The sequence below is a fragment of the Argentina anserina genome, chromosome 2, assembly GCF_933775445.1.
Source record: "Argentina anserina chromosome 2, drPotAnse1.1, whole genome shotgun sequence".
NCBI lineage: Eukaryota > Viridiplantae > Streptophyta > Magnoliopsida > Rosales > Rosaceae > Argentina > Argentina anserina.
In genome coordinates this window covers 28,610,040-28,626,397 of record NC_065873.1, presented here as the reverse complement: position 1 = coordinate 28,626,397, position 16,358 = coordinate 28,610,040, and the positions used below count along the sequence as shown (strand labels likewise).

At 39.7% G+C, this 16,358-nt stretch overlaps 3 protein-coding genes across 3 annotated transcripts; all 3 read left to right on the top strand.

The window, feature by feature from the left end:
- Positions 1 to 29: 29 nt before the first annotated feature.
- Positions 30 to 2,232, top strand: LOC126782107 (uncharacterized). Its single transcript, XM_050507272.1, has 6 exons — positions 30 to 448; positions 562 to 696; positions 815 to 893; positions 1,092 to 1,186; positions 1,633 to 1,800; positions 1,888 to 2,232. The coding sequence occupies exons 1-6, from the start codon at positions 121 to 123 to the stop codon at positions 2,046 to 2,048; spliced, it is 966 nt and encodes a 321-aa protein (XP_050363229.1). The 5' UTR covers positions 30 to 120; the 3' UTR covers positions 2,049 to 2,232.
- A 1,618-nt stretch (positions 2,233 to 3,850) lies between these two features.
- Positions 3,851 to 4,798, top strand: LOC126782109 (probable BOI-related E3 ubiquitin-protein ligase 2). The gene is made up of 2 exons (XM_050507274.1): positions 3,851 to 4,197; positions 4,283 to 4,798. Exons 1-2 carry the CDS (start codon positions 3,862 to 3,864, stop codon positions 4,796 to 4,798), a joined length of 852 nt encoding a protein of 283 aa, XP_050363231.1. The 5' UTR covers positions 3,851 to 3,861.
- Positions 4,799 to 10,610: 5,812 nt separating this feature from the next.
- LOC126782098 (protein FREE1) lies at positions 10,611 to 14,930 on the top strand. The gene is made up of 10 exons (XM_050507262.1): positions 10,611 to 11,588; positions 12,093 to 12,179; positions 12,279 to 12,410; positions 12,575 to 12,706; positions 12,866 to 12,931; positions 13,021 to 13,131; positions 13,737 to 13,829; positions 14,069 to 14,102; positions 14,277 to 14,347; positions 14,563 to 14,930. The coding sequence occupies exons 1-10, from the start codon at positions 10,695 to 10,697 to the stop codon at positions 14,638 to 14,640; spliced, it is 1,698 nt and encodes a 565-aa protein (XP_050363219.1). The 5' UTR covers positions 10,611 to 10,694; the 3' UTR covers positions 14,641 to 14,930.
- Positions 14,931 to 16,358: the final 1,428 nt, after the last annotated feature.

Below are 16,358 nucleotides of genomic sequence, written 5' to 3'. Positions count from 1 at the left end.
TTAGCCCGGAATAGAAATCGTTAGCGTGCTCATTTCCCAGCCCCAAAACCCTGACTAAACCCTACGCAACTTCTCCAGAATCGCAGAGCTGAGAAATCTGTGCTTCACAATTCGATCGTGATGAGAAGGATCAACGGACTCGCTTTCCTCGGCCGCACCGCCGCCGGTATTGGTGGATCCACCAGAGTCGGCGGGGCAACTCCACAGCGGCTGGTTCAAGCGGCGACGATAAGCTCATCCCGCTCGAATTCGACTCCGCTCTGGTCCAGTCAAAGCTCCGGCGATCGCTTTGGCCTGTCAAAACCGTCTGCGGCGGCCGGATGCGCGATGTGGTTCTCTACTTCTGCAGCCCAAGAGGTGCACTCTCACGTCGCCGCTGAGAGGTTTGCTCCGAACGACGTCGTTCTGTACCAGTACGAAGCATGCCCTTACTGCAACAAGGTTAGAGGTGAGAGGTTTAATTTGAAGTTCGGATTTTCGTTACATAATACCTTGTTTGGTTGCTTTGATTAAAATTGAGAATCACTTTTTTTAAGCTCTGAATTTTTTTTTGTATGTCAGCATTTTTGGACTATAATAACATTCCATACAAAGTTATGGAGGTTAATCTGATGAGCAAAAAGGAGATCAAGTGGTCTGATTACAAGAAGGTGCCGATACTGAAAGTTGATGATGAACAGATGGTTAATTCTTCAGGTTCTTGTGTATTACTTTATCGTTTTTTAGTTAAATCATTTCACATTTTGTTATGGTTAAGTTTTATTTACTTAGTTCATTGTGTTTTCTTGAATTTCGTGAGTTTTGTTGTGTGCAGATATAATTGATAAGTTATCGCAGAGGATGAATCCGGAGAGCAATGTCGGAGATATTGAGGAAGAAAAGAAGTGGCGCCAGTAAGTGTGTTACTTGAACTATTGAATTTTGTAAACATTTATTTATGGTACTACCGTACTAATGTAAGGAGAGACAAACTTAGGCATGGGAGTGGCTGAAGTTCCTTTTAAATTGTTTGATGCATATGTTTGTATTTCCCAGCCATTGTGATGATCTCTGCTTTCGGCTTGATTAATAACGGATTGCTTGTCATGTAGGTGGGTGGATGGTCACTTGGTGCATGTTCTATCACCAAACATATATCGAACTCCTTCAGAAGCTCTTGAGTCATTTGATTACATCACCAGTCACGGTATGATCTCAGATCAATCCTAAATTCTTTCACTTTATATATCAGATAAATTCGTCTCTATGTTATCCATAAGAAACTTTGATGCTTGGCTTATTTTACTGTACTTGGTTATATTGTATTGAAGATTTATCATTGCTCTATCGCAGTTGGAAGAATGATGAATACTATATCATAAACCATATGTTTACTCCCTTTTTAAAGCGTTTATCTAGATTCAAATTAGCTCACCGAATGTACTTCATGAACAAACAAAAATCTGCGGAAGCTTTTAGTTCTTCTATTCATTCCACTTTGGACATATCACTTCATTCACTTGATAGTATATGCTGGCTTCTGCACCTTTGGATGGCACAGGAATATAGCACGTTATGTTCATTATCAGCACGTGTGCACTCCTTAACATTTATTCCTTAATCCAATTTGGCTTACATCTCTTGAACTTGCAGGGAATTTCAGTTTTTCCGAAAGGCTAGTGGCCAAGTATGGTGGAGCTGCAGCAATGTATTTTGTATCAAAAAAATTGAAGAAGAGACACAATATCACTGATGCTCGTGCAGCTTTGTATGGAGCTGCAGAAACTTGGGTGGATGCTCTCAAGGGCCGGCAGTTTCTTGGTCAGCTCATTAGAATCTGATACTTGATTAACTAATACTATGTCTATGATTAGAACTGTTATAATTGGATGATCTTGTCTTTTACAGGTGGCCCAACTCCTAACTTGGCTGATCTTGCTGTATTTGGTGTCTTGAGGCCGATTCGGCACCTTAAATCTGGCAAAGAAATGGTGGAAAACACCCGGATCGGTGAATGGTACAGTCGGATGGAGAGTGCAGTGGGGAAATCTGCCAGAATCAATGCCTAAAGGTGGAATAAATTAGTTGCTTGAGAATATTGATATTTGACTCTACTTTAGCCACTGATTCTCCAAGTCTTAAGGAATCACTAATAAGTTCAAACTCTAGCACATATCTTATAGCTGTATTACATCATATGCTATTCAACCTTCACAATAAGTCTTTTTGGGAGTTCAGTTGTATTTTAGTTTAGACCATCTCCTGTTACCATCACAGTACTACTACTACTACTCATTGGATCTCGGGTCAAGTCTATCTAATTGGGCCGGATGGCCGAAAGCACTTGCCCTAGATAGACCCAACTCCAAAAGGTTTGAACAACTTTTCTAAACTCAACAAACTCGATCTTGTTAGGTAATCAGGCTAAAGAGGAGTAAGTTGTTAGGGAGCAAGAACAAACATGGCTCAATGTTCCACGGATTTTGTTGACACGTTAAGGAGCTTCAGTATGTAATGTGTGTGACAATCTTTAGCTCTTAGCAGCTACGTGGCAAGCCCTCGTCTCTGCACCAGATTCACAGAACATAGCCTAGTTATCTAGAAGCGTTATCATCAATGAGATAAGTCTCACTAATCGCGCCATCAACGCTCCAAAGGATCCAGTTAATACATGATCCTCTGGGTCCATGAGTCGATAGTTCATGATTGTCTACGTGGCAAGATACTAACAGACCCCCTCAAAAAAAATCCGACGTTGGAACTGCTGTCGTTTTTCATTGGGGGAAAGTACTACCAGCTAAACGTAATGTAGTTTTCCTAAGGTCACTCTTTGCTTGTTTCATCAATCGGTGCAGTCCATCACTGACTCGGTACTATTTACTGCATTGTCTGCAACTATTTCCATATTAGCTCTAGCACTAGGGCATAGCAGATCATTGAGCCAGGTTTCTATGTAGTCATCTAGTGTAGCTAAAAGAAATTGGACATTGAATGGTAAATAGTAATAAATGTATAATATAAATTAATGTGATTCGTTCAAAAATAGGAAATGGAAAATGCTATTCTTCAGCCTTTCCCAATGACCAAACTGACATCTCCCTCTATTCTGATTCTCTTATCTAATCTAATAACGTCTGACCCTTTCACGTCTCAACTGAATGAATTTCTCTCTCACCAACACATCTCTCTTTATATCTGCTTTTTGCTCTTTATGAAAATCTCTATCTTCCTCTCTCTGACCCGATAATTCTGTGACCTCCTGTCACAATATCTGCATGTGTACGTCGTCGTTTACCCGCCACTCTTCTCTCTCTCTCCCATCAATGCCCTCTTGGCCTCTTATTGGTTTTGAAGCCTTCTGGGGAAGACTCCCTATTCAAGCCCCTATATCCTTTTATTTATTTTCCTTTTTTAGTTCTTTAATTACGCCAAATAGAATCGAACTAACCCGTACAAAAAGATTCTTATTTAATTAGATTGATAAACATTAAAGTGTATTTAAGAAAAATTCGTCAGTTTCCGCTTGCTGCTATACATATATAATAACCAAACACCACCCACGGGTTCTTTCATAATGGTCCCTTTCAGTTAAACCAGAAACCACAGCAACAAAGAAGGCAAAGGTTATGCCAATAAAGAGAGGTCAGAGAGGGAGCGTTAAGATAGAGATTGAGAGAAAGAAAGGGTCATGCGTCTTTTCTGATATAACAACAACATGAACCCTTCCCCTCTAGCTTTAAACCTACCACCACCTCATATCCCATTTGGTTTCATCATCCTTATCATCAGTTCTGGACTCTTTCTCTCTTATTAATAGTCCCTGAACAAATTTTGTGACCAAACTTCGTTTTGGTTTTGTTTTCATCAACTTATATTCTCAACATGGCAGTTCAAGCTCAGACCATGTATTTTTCAGAAAACTTGGGCATGACTGGTTTTCCGCAGCAGCAAGATTGGGCTATGATCAACCCTCTTCCTCTTCCCGATTCCGGGTTTGATCATGACTTCTTTTCCAGCCTCATTCCAAACCCTCAGACTCATCAGCAGCAACAAGCCCATCAGTTTCATCAAAATCTAGAAGCTAACCGGTTAGGGGTTTCTTCTGTTTCTCCTTGTTCCACTTGCAATAGCTTCCTTCCCCCGACGTCGTTTTCCGGTACTCTGACCGCTCAGCTCGACTTGCACAGGCAGGAGATAGATGGCATTCTTCAGTCTCAGGTGACAAATTTTATTCCAAATGCTTATATTTTTCTCGGGTTCTATGGTTTTATTCAAAATTTACGATGTCAACTCTTAAATGCAGAATGAGAATCTGAGATTTGCTTTGCAAGAACAGAGGAAGCGGCAGCTGGCGGCCCTGTTGACCGACTTCGAGTCCCGGACGTCGAGCTTGATCAGGCAGAAAGAGGAGCATTTAACAAAAGCGAGGAAGAGAGCAATGGAGCTTCAAGCTTGCTTGAGAAAAGCGGAGATGGAGACGCAGACGTGGCAGAGATTGGCCAAAGAAAACGAGACGATGGTGATGGACCTCAACAACACACTCGAACAGGTCAAAGAAAGAATGGTCCTTTGCAGCAATGAAACCGATGATGCAGAGTCCTTCTGTGGTTCGTCGGGGCAGCAGCAGCAAGTGCTTACAGAAACAGCAGCTCACAAAAAGCTGGGGTTGGATTGTAAAAGCTGTGATGCTAGAAGGTCATGCGTGCTTTTTCTTCCTTGCAGACACCTCTGTTCGTGCAAGTTCTGTGAAGCTTTTCTTGATTATTGCCCCGTATGTAAATCGACCAAGGAGGCAGCCATGGAGGTCTTCCTGGTCTAACCGTCTTAACACCGAAATGCACCGAGCAAAATGTAAAAAAAAAATGTCTAGGTCTCCTCTTTGAGTAATGGTTGAGGAAGTAGCAAGTACACACTGTTGATACCAGTACTTTCCCGGTCCGTCAATGTAGTCGGGATATTTTTGTACTGAGACTCATATCATGGTGGTAAAAAGAAGAATCTTATTAATCCTTTTTCCTGTACGGTAAGTTATTGTAAAATACGTTGTCATTACCTTATTTAGATCAAGAATCTTTGAGAAGTGATGTTTTGAGGCCAGTGGGGGTGGATGTTTATTGTGGTCACTACTCACATGAGCGTTCAGGCCAGCTAACGCTGTCGTTTAGCCGTAACAGTGTACCGTTCTAAATTCGTAACTGACAAAGGGGGAGAGAAAAGAAAGATGATAATGAAAGCAAAGTTTGACGTCGAGTTTATGATGAAGATTACGAAGCCCTAGCCTGCAGCGCACCACTGTCACCACCGCCCCTTAAATGGTGTCTTGTATGAATCTCTGGCTTTGATGGTTTCAATGCCAAAGCCCGCCATTAAGTTTGGAAATGTACTCAAACCGTCCCAGACGAGGCTTCCTTTTGTTTCACCTTAGTTTAAGCGTGGGGTAAAAAAGAAAGAAAGGTTAAACCGGGTTAGCCGGTAAGGTCATCATGGCTCGAGAGCAGAAGAGCCTTTGGTATTCGCAAAGCGAACCACTTGCTTTTCGGGTTCGAGTCCATCACCGTGGGACATGGGGACATGACTATATCAGAGGGTCCTACAAAAGAGAGAGAGAGAGAGAGCACGTGGGTCCTGGTTTTGAGTTCTTAGTCGCGGTGCGGGTCCCGCGCGATGTAAATGGGTCATGCAAGCAATGCGTATGAATAAAACCAAACAACCGTATCTAGAATAAAGGCAAGGATGATGTGGTCTTTTTCGAGAAATGGAGATCTTCTGATCTGCATGGATATTCGCAAACCCTAGCTGGTTCTTCTCTCTCTTCTCACGAATACTGTCTCTCTTGATATGAACATCACAATGGTTGTACTTCCCAGATTTTGAAACAGGTCTGGGCAAATACTTGATCTACTTATTAAAAGCTGCAAGTATTAAATTGAACGGATGAGATGGTGTTTGGTTCTGGCCTTCTGGGGTTTAGTTTCGATCTCCTTCATGGTTTGGTTTGTCGTTACTGTTGGATATGGCAAGTTCTGTTTGTCCCATAAAAACATGGTGATGCGAAGTCTGTGTGATAAGGAGGAAAAGGTAGAACTGCTTGGTGGGGGTGTTGTTCCAATATAGCGCCATATGGATAAGTGAATTCTTACACGAATGGAGTAATATTTAATGGGCATGGGTAAATAAGTTTACCCAGCGGAGTCAGCTGAGCAGCAGCTGCATCTGCAGCGTCCCTCGTTGTTAAAGGAACAAAGTGTTCAGATCGACTTGTTGATTTCATCAGAACAGAGCCACAGAGCACTGTCATGGCCCTCTATTTTTTTTACGATAGAATCGATCAGCATTTGCTTTTTATACAGAGTTCCCTTGTATGCAAGTACTTTATTGCTTTTCTATGGTGGATCAGTATCAATATCTGAGAAATATTAGTTTCAAGAGCTCGTGAGGCGAGAGAGAGAGAGAGAGATATATATATATATATATATATATATATATAATGTCCAAATAGAATGAAAGAATTTAAACTAAACAGCTCATGTTGATTATATCAGTTGTTCAAAATGAGAGACGCAAGATTACATACAAACCTTCCAAGTAACGAGATGAAAAAAAAAAACGAAATTCATCTTAATTTACCCACAATTTGTTTCTCGCTTTTAATCATTCTATCAAGGATTATGTGTCCATACCATCTGTTGGGTTCGAAGTTGAGGACAACGATGCTTGTTGGTGTTAGGCTTGATGATCCGATCTCCCTTTTGAGTTCCGAGACTATGCCAAAAATCTTTCTAAGCTAGACTTTGTTGTGATGGTGAGATTTCGAGTAAAACGAGACTTAAAAATATGCTTGATGTGGAAACGATGACTTTACGAGTATAACATGATGCATGCTCATTGAGTGAGGATTTACTGTGGCTAACGATTGTATCGGAGTAATACACAAGTGAATGTTCAGGATGCACGGTGGGTATATATGGTGGTAGGTTTAAATGTGGACGAAGAGTAGTGGTGGTTTGCATTAAGAAGTTGGGTTATAAGTTGCATGGAATTGAGTGAGATTACGTGGAAGCGAAATGTTTAGAAATGCGAAAATGATTTTTTTGAATTTTTTTAAAAATATTTACGTTTTAGAAACATCATAATAAAATAATATATATTTATATCTAAAAATATATAATATAAATAACAAATTAATAACTAACATTATATAAAAACAATATGATAAAAAAAATAGCTCGATGAACATTTTGCTATAGCCTATAATAAATGCATAATTACCATTAATTATAGTTTTGTGTCAGTATTTACCAATAGCATGCCGTGATTTGTGTTTTTCCATACGGTCACATGCTAACATCTGACGCACTAACTTCTGTTGATTATTAAATTACGAAACATCCTTATTCATACAAAAATATATGTGTCCGCTATAATATAATATAAATAGATGAATTCTTCATGTTTACATATTCTTAACAAATTTTTCTACATCGTGTGTGGTTCATATACAAACATTCTGCATCATCTATGCAACTTTGTTCCATCCTTTGAATTGTCGCATCCTCTTCGTCAATTTCAACTTATCTTTTTGTTATATCTTGTTCTTCAAGTCCTTCTAGCTTGTTCATCTTTTGAGTGCTTCTTTGCTTGTTCAACAACTGATTTTCTTGAGGGCATTGCTTATTTGCCTCTGTGATTATTACATAAGATATGCACATAAGTGAGTAATGATCGACCCTCAAGAAAACATTAAATGAAAATATACTCTCAGTAGCTACATACTCAAAACAAAAAACGTTGAGAAAACAAAAATTTATCAAAATGAAGCACAACAAAATAGTTGTATCAGAGGACCATAAAAAAGTTTAAGAACCTCCCAAATTTTATAATAGTAAGGCTATTAGACGCAAAAATTCCAGAATCATGTTAACTAGAACAACTTTAACACACCATTGTCATCTTTTTACACAATTGCTTCTGAACTTTAAAAGCAAATTCAAAACTTCAAACATATATTAACATGTTGACCCTCAATAACACACTTTGCATGATGTCTAAGTCACAAAACACACAACAACCACCACATAATGACTGTCATTATATGTGTGTGTACACTAACCCTCATAAACATATTGACACAGTGCAAAACACACAGGAACGATCACATATTGACCTCCAGTAGCATTCAGACCCTTAATAACATATGTACTGACTCTCAGTAGCATAATGACACAATGTAGAGAACACAACATTGTGAGAATAACAACACTAAAGCACGTTAATGTAAGAATCACAACACATGCCGAAGCACGGTCTAGAACTTCTAACACTCAGTATAGTAAGAATGACAACACACGCTACTGTCATTAACCATCACTAGCAACTCTAAATTATGATATCGTATGAGGTAAAAAAGATATATATAAATGATATACCTTTATTAGTGCTACTAAACCCAAATAACAACAATAAACTATGAATTGAAGATACTAGCCAACAACAATAAACTACAGATTAAAGGCAAGAGACATACTACCCATAATTAAGGCAGAAAATGGAAACTATGTACATGTAATGCTATTGAGTCTTAGATCTCAACATTCACCGTGCTCCATCGCACTTCAAATGCTATTGGGCCTCAAATCTCAACCTCCACGACCCTCTACTCTATTACCAATGCTACTAAGGCTCATAAATCAACATATGTCGTGCTCCTAATGCCACTCAGCCTCAAATCAACCTATTTCGTGCTTCCAATTCCACTGAGGTTCAATAACAACAATAAATCACCAATTAAAGGCAAAAGGTCTTGAATACCAACACATCTTAAGTCAATGACTCTTAATAAGTTATTGAACCTAAATGATTGTAAGAACTTTTTATGGAAATAGTATCATTTAATGCAAAAAGATGGAAATCAAGAACATATGATGCACTGAGCCTCAATAACTACAGTAAACCACGAAATAAAAGCAGATCAATTGAATTGTGTACCGCTAATGCTATTAAGACTCATATATTTACACTCCGCTACGATTCACCACCATTCCAAGGACATTGTGCCTCAAATCTCAACAATTCGTAGTGTTCTGCCACATTTTCAAGGTCACTGAACCAAATATCTACACTTTGGCACGCTTTGCCGCCTTCTAAGGCCACTGAGCCTCGAGAGAAATCATATGTCGTGCATTGCTTCACTGACCGGCATCCTCGATCACTTCGCTGCTCAATATCATATGTTAGGGTAAGGAAATGAAATTGTGATTGACAACAAAAGATTTATATGATGCCATTATTGTGATTTAGGAATATTTTAGGGGTAGATGCTTTTCATGTTTAAGACAAGTTGACGACACGTTTTAGTTTGTTTGGTCCGCATGAGATAAGATTATTTTGTTTTGCTATTGGTAAATATTGCTATCAAAATGGGTAAAACCCCCATAAACAACACAAACACTTTAATAACTAACATGATACAAGTAGTGTAGTTAACCACAAATGATGCGCATCACCTCTCAGTCAATCTATCATACACCTGACAATCTCTCTAAGCACATTAACCAAGTATGTGGAATCAAAAACATATGTATCTACATTTTGCAATGAGCGGCGCACCCTAATGCTTAATGACTTTGCGTTCTTTCTCTCTAGGCTTCATCCTAGTCTAGCCCCAAAATCTACAACATTGATTTTTCACTCATCTAGTTTCAGTGAGTATCTTGTTCCAAATTAAAATCATCTATAATCTTCTATGCCCTTGTTGCCTCACACAAAACTAAAAGCTCAAACAAATCCTCAAATCACATTCAACCTACTTGATTGAGGCATTAATTGCATGTTTTATGGGTTTTCATTCAATTATATATTTTGATTTATCTTCATAAATTAGTGATTCCTTTAATATGGAGATTATGAGAGAGATTTATATTAGAGTCGAAAAAGAGAAAAGAAAATTATAAAAACCCAGCCACCCTCGCGCTTCCGTAGCGCTCTCAAAACCTTCTTTTTCGGGAGCGCACTTCCGAGTGCTTATGATTCCAATTTCAAAGCGGGAATCGAGCCTCTGATGAAGCTTCCGTGCATCAGGTTGGGTTGCCCCGCTTACTATAGTCCTCTTTCTATATGGTTGTTGGTAAGGAAGCGAGGGTTCAAAAATGTCTTGTGACTCCTTATTTTAAGAAAGACGAGACTTCTCTCATGAGTCTCAAAATCAAAAGCTAAAAGGATGCAAGAAGTTCCGAGCAATGGTTTAGAGCTCATGTTTGTCATGGCTCTCTTGGGACTAAGGACCCCGATCTCTTACCAAGCTAATCTTGGTTAGGAGTTTAGAACAAAAACAGGTTTCACGTTGAAGTCGAGCTAAAAAAGGTGTGCATGAACACTTCCGCACTACAGCCCATCTATAAGCCCCAATGAGCTTTGCGTCTTGTACGTATTCTGCGTTGCTAATTTGCAGACACCGGCCCATTTAGTGAAGAAGTGACCCGAACCCAGTCAAACGCGTAATCCTATCGAACCATCTCGACTATTAACACGTGTTTGTCTACAAGTGGTTCAGAGCATTGAGACTTTGCTACTCTAACCTGTACCCAATAATACCAACGCCACCGTAACCCAGCTCTCTACTCTTTCGGCTCCTTCCTTAATCAAAAAAGCACAGAATCATCTTTAGCAACAAAAACTCGAATCCCCAATTCATCACAACAGAAACAGAATTCAGAGCTATGCAGCACGGAGATTACTCCTCCGCTCCATACTATCAATACCCTCCTCCTCATCAAAACCCTAATCCCAACCCCAACCCCAACCCCCTTCCCGCCACCGATCACCACCACAACCCCTACGCCTCCGCCCCTCCCTTCTCCACCTCCGACTACTCCCCCTATTCCCAATCCTACCCTCCTTATTCTCACAATCCCGATCCTGCCCCTCCCACCGCCCCTTCCTACTCCCCAACCTTCAACTCCACCCCTCAGCCACCTTCCTTCCCCTCGTTTGAGTCCCACGCGCCCTACCAGCCTCCACCTCCGCCGCAGCCCTACCATCCTTCCTACGATCAGCACCACCAGTCCGCTCCTAGCTACTCCACTCTCCCGCCGTCGATTCCCGCCAACTCCAACCCCTCGTCTCCCTTCTCGTCCGCTTATCCAGGTCCGTTCTCGAATCCGCCACCTATCTCCGCCGCGCCGCCGCCTCCGTACGAGTCCGCCTACGACAATCTAACGAAATTCGACCACGGCGGGTCGTATTTGGACGATCGGTACGGCGGCTACACCCGGAGCCAGTCCGATTTGGGATCCGATCCGTACGGGAAGCGATACGATTCAGGCCGCAGTGAGAGCTACGGCGACGGCGTTTATGCCTACCGAGGCGACAAGGTGGAGCCCTACGGGGCTCGCGGCACGGCGCCGAAGTCGTCGAGCTCGGCGTTGTTTGATGATTACGGGAGAGCTATTAGCTTCCCTTCAGGTAAAGAGTCGAGTGTGAGCTCAAGCAAGATTGTTAGGGCGGTGCCGAAGGCCGATACACAGGAGGACAGTAAGGGTGGGGCGTTGAAGTTTAGGGTTAAGCTTTTGGCCGAGAGTGGTGGACAGAGCACCATGGATGTTGTTTGCCAGGTACATTGTGCTCTGCTAGTATTACTAATGCGTTTTCGTCTATGATTATGATTGGCATGCGATTGTGTAGGTGTAGAGAGCGATTCATGTTGTTGTAGTTTTTGTATACAATGAAGCTTTCCGTAGTTGATAGAGCACTGCATTAGTATTGATCAATTGATGTCTATCAAGCTTATTGTAGTTCCGAGACACGTTAAGGAACTGGCATCAGCCACCAATTGTAGGAATGCTACTGTTAGAATGTATTCTGATGAAATTGTTTTAGAAATGTACACCCTATATGTTTTTCAACTTCCATGTGCAGAAAATTAGAAACAAAATGATCGCTATGCGGCACCATAGAAATTCATTATCTTCAATACGAAGATGTTTTTAGTAGTGCTCTCTGAATCATTATGTTGGTTGGCATGGATGGTGTTTACTACATCACCATTTCATTTAACTTTAAGTTTTTTGTTTTTGCTCAATATTGAGAACAATGGCTGATCAAAATTTCTCTCTCAGATTGGTTTGGATGGTATACGTATGCTTGATCCTGCTACCAGTCGGACGTTGAGAATATATCCCCTTGAGAATGTCACTAGATGTGAGGTAAGTTCTTTTGGTTTCCGTTTAATGATCTATTGTTACCTTGTTAAGTTTCGCTTGTGCTTTCACAATAACCTGCGTTTTCTGTTCCCTCTAATGTAGGTGACAGATTCATCTACCTTTGCATTTTGGTCGAAGAGCTCTGTAGACATTGAACCAAGACGAATTAGATTGCAGTCAAGTAGTTACACTACAAACACCCTTTTAGATACAGTAACTGCTGCAACCGTACAGGTTGGCTTTTTGACATGCATGGATAGTACATGCGTTTCTTGCAATTTTGAAAGCAGCATAATGTAGTTATCCAGTATATCATATGAGACAAGGTTTCCATATTATCATGTTATAAAGTTTGAATAACATTTAATTGTACTCTGCTTTTCCCAATTGTGTTTCAGCTCAAGGAGATGGGTGGCAGTAGCAGGCCAGCTGAATCTTTGAAGACAAATGAACAGTCTGCAGAAAGGAAGAAAGGATTAACCGATTGGATGAACATTATAAAGCCAGGAAATGAGGAAAAAGATCATTGGGTAATGTTATTAATCGCCTCTTTTTTTTTGGTAAATGAAGTTGAATGTTGTAGTGATATACCTTTTTAAGCACTAATGATTGCAGTTTTTCTTAAAGCAGTAAAATATTGGTCTTGGAAAATGACTCTTGCTTATGTCATTTCATCTCTCTTTCTTTAGGTCCCTGATGAAGCAGTTTCAAAATGTACAGCATGTGGAACAGATTTTGGGGCTTTTGTACGTAGGGTAAGTGTATTTTTGATGTGGTGTTCTTTGGAGTTTGTTATTTTGCATGTATCATTCCTATAAACTTATGTGCTTTTCCTCCAATTTAGCATCATTGCCGGAACTGTGGAGACATCTTTTGTGACAAGTGTACCCACGGCAGAATAGCATTAACTGCTGAGGAAAATGCTCTGCAGGTTCGAGTTTGTGATCGGTGCATGGTATGTCTCAAAAATCTCTATAATTGGGTCAACTTGTCCTTTCTATTACATGTCAGAACTCTAAAGTTGTGAATCCATTTAAATTTGCAGTGATTGTTCATTCTTTGCTAAAATAGACTCTAATGGAATATTACCTATGTTTTGAAATCTACCTTTATATTGCCTGTTGGTGATGATTTAGTCTATTGGACGTATAAGCCAAGCGCTTCTGTGAGGGTTGTACCGGTTGTTAGTTATATTCTTAGTTTCTGATTGAATCTTCATATATTTTCAGGGAACTAGGTCAGTTCATCAGGTATATTAAGATTAACTTGTTTTTCTTTTTTCGGACGTTCAGTGTTAGTCACCCTATGAAATAACTTTTGATTTGGGTAGTCTCACATAGGCAACAATTGATTAGTGTCAATATTTCGTGTAAAGTATATATGAATAGTATTTTAAAAACCAATTATAAAGTATTTTATGGTATATAATTGAATTTGTGCGATCTGTATATGCACATTTGTTGCTTGATTTAATATGTTTTGTACAATTTTTCTTTTTATCCACAGCATAGGAAAACCACCCTTATTGTTGATTTCATAAAAATTTCACTGTCCTTGCAGGCTGAAGTGACTCAAAGGCTGAGTAATGCCAAGGAAGCATCCAGTAAACCTGCAGCGTTGCATAGCCATGAAGATCTTGCCAAGAAACTTCAGGTAATTTTGTTTCTCTGTTTTCTTTTTCCGATCCTTGTACTTAGGAGATTAGTCAGGAATATCTAGGTTTATGGGTTTATGATGGACCGATAACTCAGGACTCCTCCACTCAATTTCGCTTGGTGTAATTTTAAGTTTTGACTATTGTAAGCATAATGTCTCATGGGTCTGCATCAATAATGTTGTTAGTCATATGTATCTTGGGCGTGAACTGACATCTCTTCCTTTTCTTTGGACAGGCGGAGATGGAGAAGAACCGCAGGGAATCCTCAGGTAGTGTTTTTTTGTTCTTGTGAAGATTGAATTGTAGAATTGGCCTGCATGATAATCTCAGTTGTGGGCCAACCTGGTAATCGTTCAGTGGGGGATACTTATCAGTGGCAGTTACTGCAGTTGCTAGATATTTATGTTTGTTCCTCACTCCTTCACTTGTATGCTCGTTCTCAGGTTCCAAGTCGGATGGATCTGGAAGACGGATGAGAGAAGTTGCTTGTCCTACATGCACAGTCCACTTGCAGGTCGGAAGTTGATTCATGCACATAATATACAGATATATGCATGTATGCTGTACTTGGCAGTTATAATTTAGTTAGTTTCTTAACATACTCTCTCCGCGAGATACAGTTCATTAGGTTAAACTTTTCTTGTTTCAAATGTTTGCGGTGTCTTGGAGTGGCTGTTGTATATATACATTGTGTTCCTTTTGATGACAGAAGTAATGGAATTGTTGCAGGTCCAAGTTCCTAGCTCAGGTTCAGAGACAATTGAATGTGGAGTTTGCCAGCACCCATTCCTTGTGAGTGCTCACTGAGATGAACAGATCTTAAAGACTGATGGCCCCTGATATGAAGTCCCTGGCTTCATATTATTTAATTGGATTTGAATTACCTTTTGTTTCCTAATAATATGGAAGAGCTTTTACATACCATTGATTTTCTGGTTTGTATTGAGGTGATGGCAGCTTGTTTCTAATATGTAGCTTGTATATGAATTATATTATTTGGAAGCACCATCAACTGGGTCATGCCTTTTGTGTAAATTATATGTGCACATTAAATACTCGATGCTACAATTATATGGTTCAGATCTGAAATTTTATTCCGGGTGTGTGTTTCATGGACATGAAATTAGTACAGGTTTTATTTCTAGTATGTAGTCGGGCTATTTTTTGTGTTGGGTGGGATGTTGAGTTCTTGTAATGTGGGAATGTTAGTTTGAAGTCTTGATCGAAGTTTGTTTGACCCAGGGTTCATTCATTTGCTTGGATGCTGTGGAGTTGCCATCGCCAAACCTAGAAAGACTCGGTAATGTTGATAGGCATCTCATAGTAAATATTGCTTTTCACTATTTCGCCCATAAAGGAAAAGAGAGTTAAAGTACAAATGTTAACAAATAACGTGTTATGTTTTCTTTCACTTTCTCCAGTCCATCAGTCTATTCATCAGTTTTCTTGTGTCACTCGTCCTTTTTATGGGAAGTGAAACATGTTGCGGTGAAATTCAGAGCGTCATGAACTTTGATGGATACATAACCAGACCCATGAAGTAATTTATTACAATAAACTTTTCCGTTTTTTGCCCTTTTTCTGGGGTTGTGTAGAGGTGAAATGAGTGAGATCTGTGTATCGCATTATACCACTGCCCCAGTTGGTAGTTTGGTACAACCAAATTTTACAACTTTGCATGCGGTTGTCTCTGATCTGCTTCATTTTTTTGTCCTAGTTTCCAAGTGTGTATTTCTGGTGGTACCAGGTCTTGGTGTCTGATTGGATTTGATGATCTACTTGAGACAAATTGCGGGACAAACAACACCGGGCCGCTCTCCCTTATTTTGGCAACATATCTCGGATTGAAGTTGGTTCAAGCCACTAAGGGTGCGTTTACTTACGCCTAATAAGAATGATTCACCACTCTTTCATTATGATTCCCTCTCAAATTGTTGTTTGATAACTTTTTAAAAAGAAAATGAAAAGTATTCTTGACAGTGGGCCTAATCCGGATTCATTTCCTCATTTCCATTCCGAAGAGGAGTATGTAGTGAATTTAATTAGGAATTGAATAAACTTTTAATTACGATAATAACTTTGCGTTTTTATAAATCACATTTTATGTGAGAGCACTTTAATAATTACTCTAGTAATGATTCTGATTCCTAGACATTGGTAAACACATAAATGATAAATGAGAATCATTCATGTTTGTTTCTCCGATTCCCCCGATAACATGTAAACAATTGAATGTGAATCACTCATTCCCTCTCATTCCCATTCTTTTTCTTTCTCATTCCCTCTTAATCTCATTCAAGTTCAGTGAACGCATCCTAACAAGGTAAACTAGTTTCATTAGCTTGTAAAACGGAAGGGCTGTTTTGGGTTGATAATGACTAGTCCAGTCTCTATTAAGTAAACCGTTGGGAGTGTGAGAGACAGATAGACTTCGAATTCATATTTAAGAGCAAACGTCGAGATCTGATAGCTAGCACTAAGATTGGTTCCCTGCCCTTAAGTTTCATAATTGCAGCTTCTTGACT